This window comes from Hemiscyllium ocellatum, chromosome 5 (genome assembly GCF_020745735.1).
Source record: "Hemiscyllium ocellatum isolate sHemOce1 chromosome 5, sHemOce1.pat.X.cur, whole genome shotgun sequence".
NCBI classification, from domain to species: Eukaryota; Metazoa; Chordata; class Chondrichthyes; order Orectolobiformes; family Hemiscylliidae; genus Hemiscyllium; species Hemiscyllium ocellatum.
The window spans coordinates 15,093,720-15,110,415 of NC_083405.1; the positions used below are offsets into that span (position 1 = coordinate 15,093,720).

General features: G+C 39.4%; 1 protein-coding gene across 1 annotated transcript in view; it reads left to right on the forward strand.

Moving 5' to 3' along the window:
* The first annotated feature begins 710 nt into the window (after positions 1-710).
* Positions 711-16,696, forward strand: part of myo10 (myosin X) — a 338,767-nt gene continuing 322,781 nt past the window's right edge. Inside the window, exon 1 of the mRNA XM_060824560.1 lies at positions 711-1,092. Within this exon, the coding sequence (XP_060680543.1) occupies positions 1,072-1,092 (21 nt within the window). The 5' untranslated portion in view covers positions 711-1,071. The remainder of the gene's footprint in view (positions 1,093-16,696) is intronic.

A 16,696-nucleotide genomic window follows, 5' to 3' on the forward strand; every position in this document is an offset into this window, starting at 1 on the left:
AAGTGTCAAATAGAAAGTCTGTTCATGGGAACAAGACTTTTAGATGGTATGTAAATTCTTTATAAAGTCAATGTCAGTGCTATGCTGTCATGACAATCAGGCAGATTGAAAGGAATGTACGAAAGGTGATATCTCAGGTCAGACACTGAATTGAAGGCCTTGTTTAGAATGTGTCTCAGATCTTTAACCTGTAATTAGGCTGTGTTTATTCCAAAAGCAGGACTTTACAAGATGCCACACATACTGTGTACCATTGGAAGAAAGTAAGGACTGCAGATGCTAGAGATCAGAGTCAAAGAGTGTGCAGCTGGAAAAACATAGCAGGTCAGGCAGCATCCGAGGAGCAGGAGCATCGACGTTTCGGGCAAAAGCCTTTCATCAGGATTGCAGGACTCACTTTCGCTTAATCATGATAATCTCTTAGTCTGATCTGGAATAACAATAATCTTCCAGGAACTGTGGTATCGAACGTGTTGAGGTTTAAAGACTTTAACATTTCAAACCGAAGATGACCTTAGCTCTTCTGAAGTTATTAAATTTGGCAGTTTGGACGCACAGTAATATGGTTTACATTCAAATCTTTTGAAGTGATTAGGAACCAACCTCCTTATATGGTTTTGTGGAGGAGGCTGGGCTGAAGTAACAGGGTGGAGTTTTATGAGTCACTGGGGATTGCAAATCTATTGGGTCGGGTCAGAGACGCAATTTCACCCAACAAAAATAATGTGTGTTTGTGTGTCGGACAAAGGAGATGAGTTTTAATAAAAGTCAAACTTTTTAATTCTGCAGGAGCTTGAGTTAATTTGCATTTATTAATTTTAAGAACACCGTAACTTAAGTGGACAGCGATGAGCGAGTGTGTGTCTCACAATCTCCTCGATTTAAGGAAACATTTAAACAAAGGATTCAGTGCGAATTAATGTTGGGCGAAAGACTGGTGGTAACATGGAGTAACTGTGAAACCTGAGAACTGGAATACTTCCTTTATTTGTTGCACACATCGTTAATCCACGGTTTAGTCTGTGCATTTTGTCGGCAGTAAACCTTTACAGAGTGAATTATAATTAAAGAATGGACGATTACTTTGCTGAGGTAAGTACACTTTTATGCATTTTGTAAAAAAAAAGTTGGTACTTTAAATACTTCAATTTGTGTGCTGTCATGTGATTTCTAGCGGGTGGTGCGTACAAACCCTGGAATACGAAAGAATGATTGATTGTATTTAATGTTACCTAGGATGGAGCTAGAAGCCTGGCTACTTACTTAGGTCTGTCATTTCCTTTCAAAAACTACAGGCTTCCTGCAAGAAACACGGTACTTTTTGGAGATATAATACTGTGCAGGAAAGAGCTATTACAGCGAAATGTTTGGGTAAACCTCTGCAAATTTCGTTTCGACCCTGCGTCTAATTGTGTTGGCCGATTTAGTTTGAGGACGAAGTTGTGCCTTTGCTTAAAGGGGTATCACGGTAGCCTGGTTCCAGGTAACCATGTGCTTTAACCCACTTGCGGTTCTTTTGTACTTGGAAACTAAAAATGGTTGGCGTTCTGTTTCCCACAGCTGCTTCCTATCAAAAGTTCAGGAAATTTCCTTGTAATTGAATTGAATTTATTGTCACGTGTACGGAGGAACAGTGAAAAGCTTTGTCTTGAGAGCAATACAGGCAGAACACAGAGTTAAGTAGCATCGATAAGTAAGTAATAGGTGAACCGCAGCAAAAACAAAAACACAGGTACAGGCAAATATTAAGAGTTTGAGAGCCCATTCAGCATTCTAACAACAGTAGGGTAGAAACTGTTTCGAAACCGGCTGGTGCGTGTTCAGGCTTCTGTACCTTCTCCCCAGTGGCAAAGGTTGTAGTAAAACGTTGCCAAGGTGGGATGGATCTTTGAGAACGCTGGCAGCCTTTCCTTGACAGCAGGCCTGGTAGATGGACTCTATTGATGGGAGGTTGGCCTTCGTGGTTGTCCGGGCTGAGTTCACCACGCTGTGTATCCGTCTCTGATCTCGGACAGTACAGTTGCCATACCAGGTAGTGATACATCCAGACAGATTGCTCTCAATGGCGCACCTATAAAAGCTGGCAAGGGTATTCACCGTCATGCCAAATTTCCTCAGCTTCCTGAGGAAGAAGAGATGTTGTTGGGACTTTGTAACCAGTGCATCCACGTGAAGAGTCCAAGAAAGCTTGTGGATGACCACTTCCAGGAGCTTGACACTTTCCACTCGTTCCACCTCTGTGCTGTTAATGTGCAGGGGGGCATGAGTAACATCCTGCCGAAAGTCAATAATGAGTTCCTTAGTTGTAGATTTCCTAATAAAGGTGTGGTTTCATTGTGGATACGGGTAGTTTTCGCTAAGTGGGATTAGTTTAGTTTGAAGTAACGTGCAGAAATTACAGATGATGGTGAAAATGATTAGAAAGAATACATAATTTAAATTTTATTTTATCCAAAGGTCTTATAGAGTAAATATGTAGAATTATTTCATTTTTATTGATTTTCCTCAGTATTTAAACAAAAGACAGACCTTTTAAATACTGATAGCCAAATGAGAGGTTTGATGCTTTTTGGAATGTAGCTCAAGTATAAAGTGAATATTATGAAATTACTACTGTTTTCTATCTCCTGTACATGTATGAGTACTGCATTTTAGCACTTTGATCCTTGCAATTTGTGTCGATAAGAAAGTTTTATGTGAATTATTTGACAGCACATTGAATCTTTACAAAATAGGATAGAACTCTGGCTGAAGATAGGCAGACTTGTTGCATTGGATTTGCTAAGGTTTTATTTCCTGCCCCAGAGCATATTAATAGGTCCCTCCCTGCTGTACATTAAGATGATGGTTAACTTTGCACGAAAAGACTTGTTTGATTAGTTTGCAAATACATAATGTCTTTGAGAAGTATCACAATATATAGTGTTTTTCCTGTGTTCGGTGTATTCAATCACTTTACAAAGTGACCATGCAATGTGTTCATTTTTTTTAGTGATGTAGGTGCAATCATAATTTTGAATCATAAAACTAATCAGCTTGATTCAAAAAAGTGTCATGTCATTTTAAAATCTCATTTGTGTTAGCTTTCCTATTTCTAACTAAACATTGAGAGTTTACTGTGGACTTTGGTCTGCAGAAAATAACACAGCATTCAATGCAATGACTCACTACTTCAAGGTTCAGGTGCAATTTCAGTGTTAAAAAGATAATTAGGCTGACAGCTGAGTTGATGAGATTGACATTGCATGGTGAAATGTTAACTGTTTTATTGCATTCAAAATGATCCAACTATCTGCCATTTTTTTAATTTTAAGGAAAAGATGAAAATATTCAAGAAATTGCTATTTGAATACACTTTTAAAATCATATTGATTCTTAGATTACATATTAAATGGATTTAGAAAACATTTCTTGGTTAGTCTTCCCACATTTAGCAAGTAAATTCCATTAGCAAAAATATTAATTTCTTACAATGATTAACAATCCAACCCATCCCCTCCACCTCAAGGTGAACTGAGATAATTCTGCAGAATAAATGTTTACAGTTTGTGTGTGTGTGTGTGTGTGTGTGTGTATATTATATACATAAAAATTCAAAGGTAAGGCATACACAGTTTGATTTATGTAGTAACAGTGAAGTGGTAAACGTGACTTTATTGTACATCTGTTGTATACAATTTTTTCTTTTTTCCTCCTTCTGACATGGTTTATGAACTGAAATTAATTTGTATATGTATTTAATTTTATTGTAGAGAATGAGTCTTTTTGGAGTATTAGAATCGTAGCACATTTGTCAAAGTTGGGAGTGTATGAATTTGTTATCCCTGAGGCTGTCATTCTTCACTAACAGTCCTTCATCTCTCACGTGTCCCGATGTTTCCAACACTTGGACAGACAGGTTGATTTAGTTCAGCTATCCCTATGTTCGAAGCACAGCACAAACTCTCAAAATTGACCCAAAGGTTCCGAATCAGACTTCTTGAATAATCTCAGATTCTACAAATTATCAATTCCAAACACTGCTTTGTACCTTTTAAACAAAAGACTTGGCAATTTGTTGACAATAGAATAACTTCAGTGGAGCAATATTACACAAAAATGGTCTATCTTATAAGCTCAAACCTTTGCATTTCAGTCCCATTCTCCCCAACGATAACCACAGTTATGGGATAAATAAAAAAAATGAAACTGGTTGGATTGCGTAGGTGGCTTTCATGATGCATTGTTCTGAGGAAAAGATGTTTTTTTGGTTGATTTTCTGAAGATGTCGACCAGGGTTACCTTTTACAGTTCACTTAGGCTGAAGTACTTATAATCCTGAAGTTTTCTATTTTCTGAATTTCCAAAACCTGTTTTGGGGAGGTGAGTCAAGGAACTTTCAGGTCTTCATATAGCACCAACAGCTTTTTCACAAGCACACTTCAAAGACCGGTTCCAATTTGGCCCCTCCCTGGCAGACTGATCATCTCCTCCATGAGTAAGATCATTTTTAGACTTGTCAGGACCAATTTCCAGGTACTGATCTTGTTAGTTATCAACTTCTACCTGTTCAAACATTATAAGTCTTTCCCCGTAACCAAATATCTGCAGACTCTTTTGATTAGGAACCAACCTGCAATTAATCTCACAAACAAACAAAACTCTATTTGATCTGTTTTCCTTTTAAAACAAGCTGGCATTCACAACCCAAAAGGCACCTTTTGCTCACATTTCCCAGTTTCACAGCTCCAAGACTAAATTGCTGAAAGAATAAAAATAATGAAAACTCAGTGAGGGTTCTGATATACCTTCTTGCATAAAACATGAAACACCCATTTTTATTTAAAGAGCTGTTCTTAACGAGGTTAGAAGTATTTGAACAACAAGCAAAACCCAAAACTCTGCCATTCACTCTTCCCATCAGATTTTTAATCAGTATTTAACTTTTCTTGGTTATGCTGTTGAATCAATAACCATTTATGTTCAGGATAAGGCATCAGCAATTATATTTTCTTTCCAGAAATATGAATCATTTTTGTTAAAGGATAACAGACCTAAACTACATCTGAACAACCTTGAAGTCGTCTTTTTAAATTTATCCATGTAATTTGACAGATAATAAGAGGCAGAAACCACAGTTTTATTATTTCTATGTTGAGCATAAAGTTTTGAAGTGTTTAAGAGCTGCTAAAACCGATGCTTCCATATTCTGTGGAAGAATAGGATTTTGCTGATATAGTTTCAATTTATTCAAGAAATAAGCTGCAGGCTTATCCATTCATCCTGTAAGGGATTTGTCCCAATTCCCAAATTGCTAGCATTTACTGCTAATTTATGTGCAGTTAGTACAAGTTCATAAATTCAAATTGCTGCCTTTCAAGGGCTGCCTAACATTTGTTGACTATATCATCTTTTATCTGTTTCCTTGGCATATTAGTCAAAGATGAGTCTACTGTATGAAAATTTGGTACAAACTTTTGTTAAAATCCACACGCTCCCAAGAATGTCATGTTCTCTCATTTTTGCTGTAGGGGTGGGAAAGTCAATTCAAACTTTTACTTTGCCAATTCTGGGTGACAGTTGTCCTTGTCTGAACATGTCCTAAGAACATTACCTTGGCTCTTGCAAATTGACTTTTTGCTAAATTTAACACCAACCTGGTTGACTATAATTGTGTAATCAAGTTTTCTAGCTCTCTTCTATTTATTCCTTCCATGTAGTACTGTGTGTGACAATGTCATTCAAGTAAACAATGCTATTCCAGATCAAACTGAGCAGAAATGTGGCCGTGGTAGCATGAAGGAGCAGCAAATGAAGTGTTATTTTTGGTAAAGACGCAGGAAGGAGAGAGGGGCAGTGTATGTCTGAGACGGAGTGTCCCCTGGTTCCTACAGCCATCATTGGATGGAGGAGGTGGACGAGGATCATCCTCTCAGCTTTGACCCTGTCAAGACCGTTGAGGGACACTCCATGTCACCATAGGATTACATCTCATTCTCCTAAACTCTGGGCAGTTTAAATCTTCACTCAGAAGGACAATCCTTCCACACTGGGGAGAGTTCTAGTGAAGTGCTTTGCGTGGAACCACATCTTTGCCTTAGGGGTCAGATACCCCCAAAAAAAACAAGCTTCAGTTGTGGTCTCATGAACCCCTGTTCCGGTTGCACTGTTCCTTCACACTCATCCTCAAAATAAGGGATCGTATCCCATTAGCTTTCCAGCTGTGCTCTGTGTGCTATTTTTCTGTGTTGTTACCCCCAGCCTATCAAGTCCCTCAGTTTCCTGGTTTAGTGTTGTTAGCTTTCTGTGTTTCACACATTGAGGGGCAGAGATGGGGTGAATAGCCAAGGACTTCTCCCGAGGATAGGGGAGTCTAAATCTAGACGGCATAGGTTTAAGGTGAGAGGAGAAAGATTTATAAAGGACCTGAGGGGTAACTTTTTCAGACAGCAAGTAGTGCATATATGGAATGAGCTGCCAGAGGAAGTGGTGGAGATTGCTACAATGACCACATTTAAAAGGCATCTGCATGGGTATATTAATAAGAAGGGTTTAGAGAAATATGAGCCAAGTGGTGTTAAATGGGACTACATTAATTTGGAGGATCTTATCAACATGGACGAGTTGGACCGAAGGGTCTGTTTCCATTCTGTATATCTCTATGACTCAGCCAAATCTTGTCTTCATGAGCCATGTAGCCAGGCCATGGAATATAGGAGGAAGGAAAGCTTGTTACAATCTTATAAAACATTTGTTAGGCCTTAGACCTGAAGGGTTCTGGTTTGCACAGTTATTTTCCGATTTTTTAAAAAATGGTTTGAATCATCCCCAGATCCTTGTTTCTCGATACTGGACACTGAAACCTTGAAGCACCTGGATGAGCACTTTAGATGCTATGGCATGGGCAATGCACCAAGTGCAGATAAATGGCATTTAGCATAGTCTGGTTTTGTTGGTCAGTATAGACATGTGAGCTGAAGGGCTTATTACTCTGTCTGGCTATCATCCTTAAACTAATTTGTAGCGAACATGGAATTTTGCTTTTAATGGGTCATCTTAAGAAAGCAGCAGTACCAAAACTTTACCTGCATTAAGTTGTGTGGCTCTCGCATGATTATCTGTTCATTATGTTTTGGGAGGTTTTCAGATGTACCTGTGCAACTACATGCTCCTCTAAACCTTTTTGAGAAGTGTGGCCATGTTGAATGTTTCTGTTTTGACTTGATTGATTTTTAATCAGTTTTTTATGGCCTTAAAACAAGAGAATCATTAACTGATTTGAATGGGCTGAAGCCAGTAAATTTGTTTTGGAGAATCCCTGGTTGCAACTAAGAAATTGAATCCTTTAGATTTTCATAATAAGACGTTTTGGTCATGGTTTTGTGAGTTTGGTGATCCCTCTCCAAAGCGCCGCATTCTACACATGGCAACCGGTCAATGTTAGTTGTTTAATCCCCAAACTACTGATGATGATTGAAAACCTTTTTGGCATAGAGTTTGACCCTTGAGCACGTTGTACTCAAAAAAAAGAGATTTTCCGTGACCACTTTCTCGTCCTGATTGTTCTTAGCCTTTAGAAATCATGTTGTCATATCCAAAATGCTAAGGATTTTGCTTTTGTTTTGAAAAACGGCCCTACACAATCCACAAAGTGCACGAGTGAATAGTTCCTCAAAAACTGGTTTTGGAATTTGGGGTTCTGGTTTAAGTACATTTTAAAGTTTACCTATAGTTGACAGTGTGACACATTTTGATAAAACTGCACCACAATCTTTATGTATTGTTGTTCCTTTTAAGGTACCTGTTGATGGATGGCTGAGTTTTTTGAATTCCCATTATTCTGTTGTGGGAACTTCATGTGCTACTAATACGGGAGCTGCATGTTATCGCTGTGATATACAACCAACTGTTTTTGTTTCATCTGTGCACCTATGAGGATGTCTCAACACTCCATTCTTCAGATAATAATACTTCACAATTACTACTTCAGTTTCCATCTCAATCTAAGTTTATTGTGCTAATTTTATTTCATGACCGGCTTTCCGAGCTTCGGATAGAGATGGCATTTAAAAAACGCCATGTTTTAATTGAGACAACTTTAGCTTTCTTTTGTTTCTTCTGTATGAACTGTTGAAATGGCGTGTATCTCTGTTCAAGGGAAGGGTTTTTGATCCAAAACAATATCTGCTTGACCTGTTCCCAGATGGCACTCAAAGGATTAAGGTAGTCCATATGAAGCATAAGACATGAGCCATAGGTAGCAAGAAAATAGTAAGTGGGAGTAGAAAAAGGTAAGAAGAAAGGTAGAAATTGCTGGTGAAACCCAGCAGGTCCAGCAGCATCGCTGGGGAGAAAGCAGAGTTAACATTTCAAGTCTGATGACTCTTCTTGAGAAGCAAGTTAATTCTTCTCCACACCGATGCTGCCAGACCTGAGTTTCGCTAATTTTTTTTTAGAATCCCTACAGTGTGGCAATAGTCCATCAGCCCAACAAGTCCACACTCTTTCTGTGAAGAGAAACCCACCCAAATCCATTCCCCTACTCCTGTACTTAGCCCTGACTAATGCACTAAACCTACATATCCCTGAACACTATGGGCAATTTAACAAGACAGATTCACCTAACCTGCACATCTTTGGAGTGTGGGAGGAAACCAGAGCACCTGGAGGAAACCCATGGGGAGAATGTGCAAACTCCACACAGACAGTCGCCCGAGGCTTTTTGTTTTAGATTTTGAGCATCTGCTGTTTTATTATGGAAAAATATACATTGGTGTTAGCATGATTCCACTCACCACTTGATGCCCTTGCTTCAGTTCTTCTAGCCTTCAACATCATTTAATTTAGATCACAGTTGATCTGCATCACAACTCAAATAAAAAGCTCACCATTCCTCCAGACCTCCAATTGTAATGTGTTTTTACTGCTCTAGATCTGATTTTAAGATTAGTCCACTTGTTCTCAATTCCCCCCAGAACCCCAAAAGGAAGCACTTTACCCATATCTACTGCTGAGTCCTTTGATCAGATTACTTGTGTACTTTCGATCTTGCTGAATATAAGTGAAGTTTATTTATCAATTTCAAGTCTGATGACTCAAATTAGCCCTCAAATTGTGAAGGGCTATATAATAAACTACAGCAGATGCTCAATAGTGTATTTCTGCACTAAACCCCTTCCAAGTTAAGTACACCTTTCCCAAGGTGATGAACAAAACTAAATGCAATATTCCAGAAGTGTCTGGGGCTCCAAATGTTCAAAGCAAAACTTGCTTGTTTTCAGATGCTTTGATGCAAAACCTACAACTGTATTTGCCTTTATGATTGCTTTATATGTTTGAACTCCCTAATCAGTTTGTTTCTTCATAGTTCCTAATTTGATTTATCATTCCGGGATTGAAAGTGGATAACATACATGTCTGTACCAGACTCCAGTTAATTGGAGTTCTGGCAATTAATTTCATCAGTGAATTTCTGTTCACAACTTAATTGTCTCATTTGCTTTATTTTCTGGCTCTCCTCACTTAATGACATCTGTTATAGTAGAGGCTTATTAAAACCTAAGTTCATGAGATCTTAGGAGCAGAAATGGGCCATTCAGCACAGCTCTGCCATTCTTTGATGTCATGGCTCATTTGATGATCTGCAACTTGCCTTTTTTTCCCATAATTCTTGATGCCCTTACTGATTTGAAATCTATCTATCTCATCCTTGAACGTACTTAATGACACAGCCTTCGCAACCCTCTGTGACAAAGAACTCCACAGGTTCAGTACCCTGAGAATAAATTTTTCTGCTCATGTCAGTCTTAAATAGGTGATTCCTTACCATGAGATTTTGCCTTTAGGTCTTAGAATCTCCCCCACAAGGGGAAACCACTCTTCCTGTCAAATCCTGCGCAGAATAAAAAGGTCTCTCATTCTCTTAAAACTCAGTTAGAAATTCTATCCAAACAAATTCCAAACTAGTTTGATGCAATCAGAGGGCGTTAGAACTCTTCATTTTTAAAAAAAAATTAGCTAATTCAGAATGTACTGAAGGAAAATTTATGTGATTGCTGTTATTCTCAATATACCTGGACGAGCAAAGGGGGTTATATTTCTTTGGTAAGGACAAACTATTTGGACTAATTGAAATCGTGAAGTTAGAAAGTCTGGGTATTACAAGATACCATGGGTTCTTGGTATCTTTGTGTGTATTTAAAAAAAAAAGTGAGCATCCACAAGAAGGTGTTTTACCTGGCCAAAATGATGTGTTAAATAAAATCAATGAGGGTTGAAATTATGCCACAAGAAGCTGCAGTTCAGTACTGACTCTACTGATAATTTTTAAAAAATAAGCTGATTTGTTGGAGCTACTGAGTAATTTGAATTCTTTTGAGGAATTTGACAATTTACATGTTCATAAAACTTTGTTAAAATTATTGGACAGGGAGTAGAGCTGTCCCACAGGTAGAATGTACATTTTGGACTGTGACACTTGTCACAGACTGCAGACAAATACAAAATGGCATAGATTAGTTTAAAACTAATGTGTCCAACCCCCTCACTGTTCAACCAGCAAACTGTGACGGTGAGCACGAGGGGGCATAGCTTTAAATTGAGGGGTGATAGATATAGGACAGATGTCAGAGGTAGTTTCTTTACTCCGAGATAAGTAAGGGTATGGAAGGCTTTACCTGCAACAGTAGTAAATTCGCCAACTTTAAGTACATGTAAGTCATCATTGGACAAATACATGGAATAGTGTCAATTAAATGGGCTTCAGATTGGTATGACAGGTCGGCGCAACATCAAGGGCCGAAGGGCCTGTACTGCGCTGTAATGTTCTATGTTCTATCCTTTTGGCATGTAGTATAAATGTTTCTAATCACTACAACATTGATAAAGGAAATTATGTTTTCAAAAATAAGTTTGAGAATGTTTTTTCATAAATGCTAACGGAGTTGTTTTCTCGATTTAATAATCTGTTTTAAATATTATGTCGCCTTCACTGAAACAAATGTGATGGGACAAGTTTGACTCCAGCCAGAGCAACCCATAAGTAATGTTAACAACAGCAAAATTCACAATGCGTTTTGGCTAATGTGCATGTATCCGGCAACATCGAGGGCTGAAGAGCCTGTACTGCGCTGTATTTTTCTATGTTCTATGTTTCTATGTATCCGCCAGCCAGTTGCTGTTTTGTCATTTTATACACCCATGTAATTAAGTATATTCTTCATGCATTCATATACAGCCAGTGTAGTCTCAATGTATGAATGAGATATCTGAAGGCTGACTTATAAAATTTGTTAGAAATGTGGAATTGGATCAGGTCATTCAATTTTGAAAAGAAGTCATTCGTGGAATGGTACATGTGAATGTAATTGAATCTAGAAAATTTGCAGCTGTGAGCAATAATTCCTTTAAGCTTGCTTCATTTAGCTTGTTTTTTTCCCGAACATGGTATCTTTTAACTTTGTTTACTGAGGCTACCTACAAATCATCGTGTTAACTTGTTCTAATATCGTCACAAATGCAATGTGGCCTCCTGTTGCAGTTCCAGAGAATGCATTGGTGAAAGGACAAAATGTGGTGATTATCTTTTTTGCATTTTATTTTGTTCCAAATTGCACGTGCAAACTGAGAACTAATGTTTGAGAATTTGAGGTCAATGTGTCATGGGTTTATAGGATTTCATTCCCAACGACTCTTTATATATTTTCATCTTTTAAATAATCATATAATCTTTGGCAGCAATTACAGATCTTTGGTTTGATAATTTTGTAAATCTTAGTTACAACTTGCTATTATTACACATTGTAGTCTTTTTAAATTGAATATCAGATCTGGCATGTTTATAAGGAAATGACTAGACTTATCACTCTAACAAACTGGACTTATTAAACACTTCCTGACCTTAAACTTTTACCTTTTATTAATCATAAACTTGCCCCAAGTTTGATTTCTCCAAATATTTATTTACTACTCAATACCAAACAATTTGATTTTCTTTTGTGTTTTGTGTACAATTCTGATCACTACACGATGTAGGAAGGATATGTCGCCTTTTGGAGAGGATGCAAGAAAGGCCAGGATGGTTGCCTGGTTTGGAGTGTAGGAGCTGTAAGGAAAAGTTGGACAAACTTGGATTATATTTGCTAGAGCTTTGGATGCTGAAAATTTATGAGACATAGATAGGGTGGATAGTTGGAGTCTCTTTCCCAAGTTGGAAATGTCAAATACTAGGGGGTATAGGTTTAAGGTGAAGGGAAAAAATTGTGAGAGACAATTTTTTTTATTTTAGAGGAAGGTAGGTGCCTGGAATGCATTGCCGGGAAAAATGGTAGAAGCAGATCAAGAGTAAGCAGTTAGAGGCATTTAGATAGTCATGTAAACATGGAGGGAATAGAGGGATTCAGGTCATGTGCAAGCAGGTGGGATTAGTTCAGAATAGTATGACTGTTGGCATGACATGATGGGTTGAAGGGCCTATTCCTGTGGTGTTCGATCTTTTGTTAGTTAAGAGATTCCAAGAATAAAAGAAAAATTTGGATTGGATTTCAGTGGAAATTAGGTAGTTTGTTTCCATCTGTTGATTTGGACATTTTGTCTTTTTGAGTTGCACTATTGCCAATTTTAATGGTATTGGACAGGAAGTTAGAAAAGCTGATTAGAGATACTATTGGCAGGGAAAGGAATGCCTGGCAAGTGGGTGGCTTTCAAAATAACGTGAGTTCAGGGCCAGTATGTTTCTGTTAGTGTAAATGTCAAGGCTGGCAGGAATGTGGAACAGTGGATGAATAGAGATATTGAGGCACTGGTCAAGAAAAATGGGCTAGATGTTCAAGTGAATCCTTTTAGAGTATAGGTAGGACAACACTTAAGAGGGAAATCAGGAGGGCAAAAATGGAACATAGCTTTGCAGCTAAAGTAAAAGAATCTGAAGAAATTCTCCAAGTATATAACTGGCAAAAGAGTAACTATGGAAAGAATAGGGCCTCTTAAAGACCAATGAAGCCATCTATATGTGAAGTTATATGAGACGAGAGAGATCCTAAATGAAAGTCTGTTGTCAGTATTTCCCTTGGAGAAAGATGTGGAAGTTAGGGAACTCTGGGAAAATAAGCAGTGATGTCTTCAGAAGAATCCATATTACAGAAGAGGAGGTTCTGGATGTCTTAATGCACAGATTAATAAATTCCCCCGGGACCTGATCAAGTGAATCCCAGGACATTGTGAGAAGCTAGAGAAGAACTTGCAGGGCCTTTATCAGGGAGATTTGTATCATTTAACAGCCATAAGTGAGGTGCCAGAAGGCTGGATCATGGTTAATGCAAGGACAAGTCAGGAAACTACAGTTTGATGAGATAAATGTTAATTGTGTACATGTTGGAGGAGTTTGAGAGACTGTATCTAGTACACATTTAGGAAGGAGAAAGTGAGGACTGCAGATGCTGGAGATCAGAGCTGAAAATGTATTGCTGGAAATGCGCAGCAGGTCAGGCAGCATCCAAGGAACAGGAGATTCGATGTTTCGGGCATAAGCCCTTCTTCAGGAATGAGGCAAGTGTGTCCAGCAGGCTAAGATAAAAGGTAGGGAGGAGGGACTTCAGGGAGGGGCGTTGGAGATGTGATAGGTGGAAGGAGGTCAAAGTGAGGGTGGAAGGCCGGAGTGGGGTGGGGGGTGGAGAGGTCAGGAAGAAGATTGCAGGTTAGGAAGGCCACCCCACTCTGGCCTATCACCCTCACCTTGACCTCCTTCCACCTATCGCATTTCCAACGCCCCTCCCCCAAGTCCCTCCTCCCTACCTTTTATCTTAGCCTGCTGGACACACTTTCCTCATCCCTGAAGAAGGGCTTATGCCCAAAACGTAGATTCTCCTGGTCCTTGGATGCTGCCTGACTTGCGCGTTTCCAGCAAAACATTTTTCAGCTATGCATTTAGGAAGGCAAGAACCTGCTCGCAGTAGTCAGTGTGGCTTTGTGTGGGCAAATTTATCTTCTAAATTGAGCTTTTTGAAGAGGTGACGAAGCAGGTGAATGAAGGCAGAGTAGTAAATGTTGTCTACTTGGACTTTAGCAAGGTCTTCGACAGCGTCCTACATGATAGACTGGTAGTAAAGTTAGAACATGGGATTCAGGGAGAATTAGCTTGCCAATTGGACACAAAATTGACTTGGCAGGAAGGGGCCGAGGGGGAGGTGTTGGAACATTGTTCAAAGTGATAACCTGTGACTAGCAGTGTGCCGTAAGGGTCCGTGCTGTGTCAAGTGTTGTTTGTCACTTTGGATGAGAGTAGAGGAGGCATGGTGTGGATGTACAGGCTGCTCAAAATGATGGGTTTGAGAAATGAACAATAAATGAGGCATGTTGAGAAATTGAGACAAGCCTTGACCAAAGTCACTGTGAACATAAACATGTTGCAGAATCCAGACAAGCCCCGGCTACAGACAGACAGTATGTAATTATCCCAGCAGCTGCAGACAATACAAAATGCACTTGAATTTCTATTGAATAGAATCAACTTGAATGCCATTGCCTGAACAATTGGAACCTGGAGTTGTTTACCAGATGCCAGGACACCTCTCACCCTTATTTGGACAGGGCTACCTGACCTATGTGCGGCTAACACCTCCTAAGAATGGATGCCCAAGCACCACCTGACCATTGACATGCCAAAACCTGATTGGGTCTGATTGATCAGGGTGATCGAGCTCTGATCGATCTGTTGGAGGACACCAAACACCCTCCCAAAAGAGCTGGATCAACCACTACATATAAGATTCGCTGCAGAACCACCCAGAGAGAAGCAGTAACCCACGACCAACCACCTGCAGAGAAGACACCCCTGGGACTATGGAGAGAAGCCGACCAGACAATTATCGCAACTTGGATCAAGGCCAAGATCTAGTGTGGTGATATATGATTATCCAGAGTTGAGTTAAAGCACAAGATAGTTGATCAGATTTATAGTGTAAATTGTTAGTTTATAGTGTATTTTGTTATAGTATTAATTGTGTTAGTGAATGTTATTATTGAGTCGACTCAGTTCCATTGCTAGTTAGGAGTTAAACACCTGTGCCAGGTGGAACAATTGGTCAGTAAATTTACAGATTACACCAAAATTGGTGCTATAGTGGACAATGAAGAAAAGCATAGTGGGATCCTGATAACTGAACCTGTGGTCTGACGAATGGCAGGTGGAATTTAATGTAGAAAAATGTGAGGTGTTTCAGTTATGTAAGACGAACCAGGGTAGGACTTGCATCATTAACGGTAGGACCCTGGAAGTGTTACCAAACAGGGAGACCTAGGAACGTGGGTACACAGCACCTTTATAAGTGATGTCAAAGGTGATCGGGGTTGCGCATTTGCCTTCATTGGTCTGCAGGAGTTTGGACACCATATTAGAGATATTGGTGAGGCCACATGTGGAGTACTGTGTACAATTCTGGTCACACTGATAGGAGGGCTGTTATTAAGGGATGTTACTTGTGGGTGGCATGGTGGCACAGTGGTTTAGCACTGCTGCCTCACAGCGCCAGGGACCCGGGTTCAATTCCCACCTCAGGCGACTGACTATGTGGAATTTGCACATTCTCCCCTTGTCTGCGTGGATTTCCTCCGGGTGCTACGGTTTCCTCCCACAGTCGAAAAATGTGCAGGTTAGGTGAATTGGCCATGTTAAACCACCCTTGGTGTTAGGTGTAGGGGAATGGGTCTGGGTGGGTGTGCTTCGGCCGGTCGGTATGGACTTGTTGGGTCGAAGGGCCTGTTTCCACGCTGTAAGTAATCTAATCTAATCTAATTAAACTGGAAGGGGGCGAGAAAAAGGACGTCACTTAAAGAATGGAAGATTTATTATAGTGTGTACCCCACACTTCGGATTCCTCAACCACAATCTTCCATCCTCGCTACCACTTTCTCCTTTGTTATAAAGAGAGCCTGGGTGTGCTTGGACTTATTCCCCTCGAGCATAGGAATGAATTGACCTTGCAGAAGTTTCTAAAATCGTGAGGGGTATGGATAAGGTGAATAGCCAAGGTCTTCCCCAGAATAGGGGAGTCCGAATTAGGGTTATGTAGAGGGGAAAGGAATCAAAGGAACATTTTCATACAAAGGTTGGTGCATATATTGAGTGAGTTGCCAGAAGAAGTAATACAATGAAATGAAATGCATTACAATGAAATGTTTAAAAGACATTTGCACAGGATGATGGACAGGAAATATTTTGAGAGATATGGGCTGAAACAGATAAATGGGATAAGTTCAGTTCCGGAAACCTGGTCAGAATGACTAAGTTGTGCCAATGGGTTGGTTTTTGTGCTGTGTGACTGTGATTGAAAGATCTTTTTGGACTGATTTTTGTAAGTTGCTTTTGATTCCAAGTAGCTAATCATAAAGAATTGTAACATGAAAAGTATATGATTTTAAAAAAATTTGAAAGCTGCTGTTTTGTCCCATTTTGTTTCTGAAGTCTTGCTTTTCCTTTGAACCTTTGTCCTTTGTAAACAGATTGCTGACTTATTACTCTTCCACATGCTTTCTTTGTGGGGGAAAACGGAAAATAAAGTTCCAAATATTTATTGGCCAAAAAAGACATCCCTTATCAAAATTAAATATTTGCCTTGATGGAACTTGACACAATTTTGTATCTGTGACCTTGTCATAGATATGAAATGTTAAGTCTGTTTCTCCATCTGCAAATCTGGCCTGATCTGTCAGTTCTTTGTTA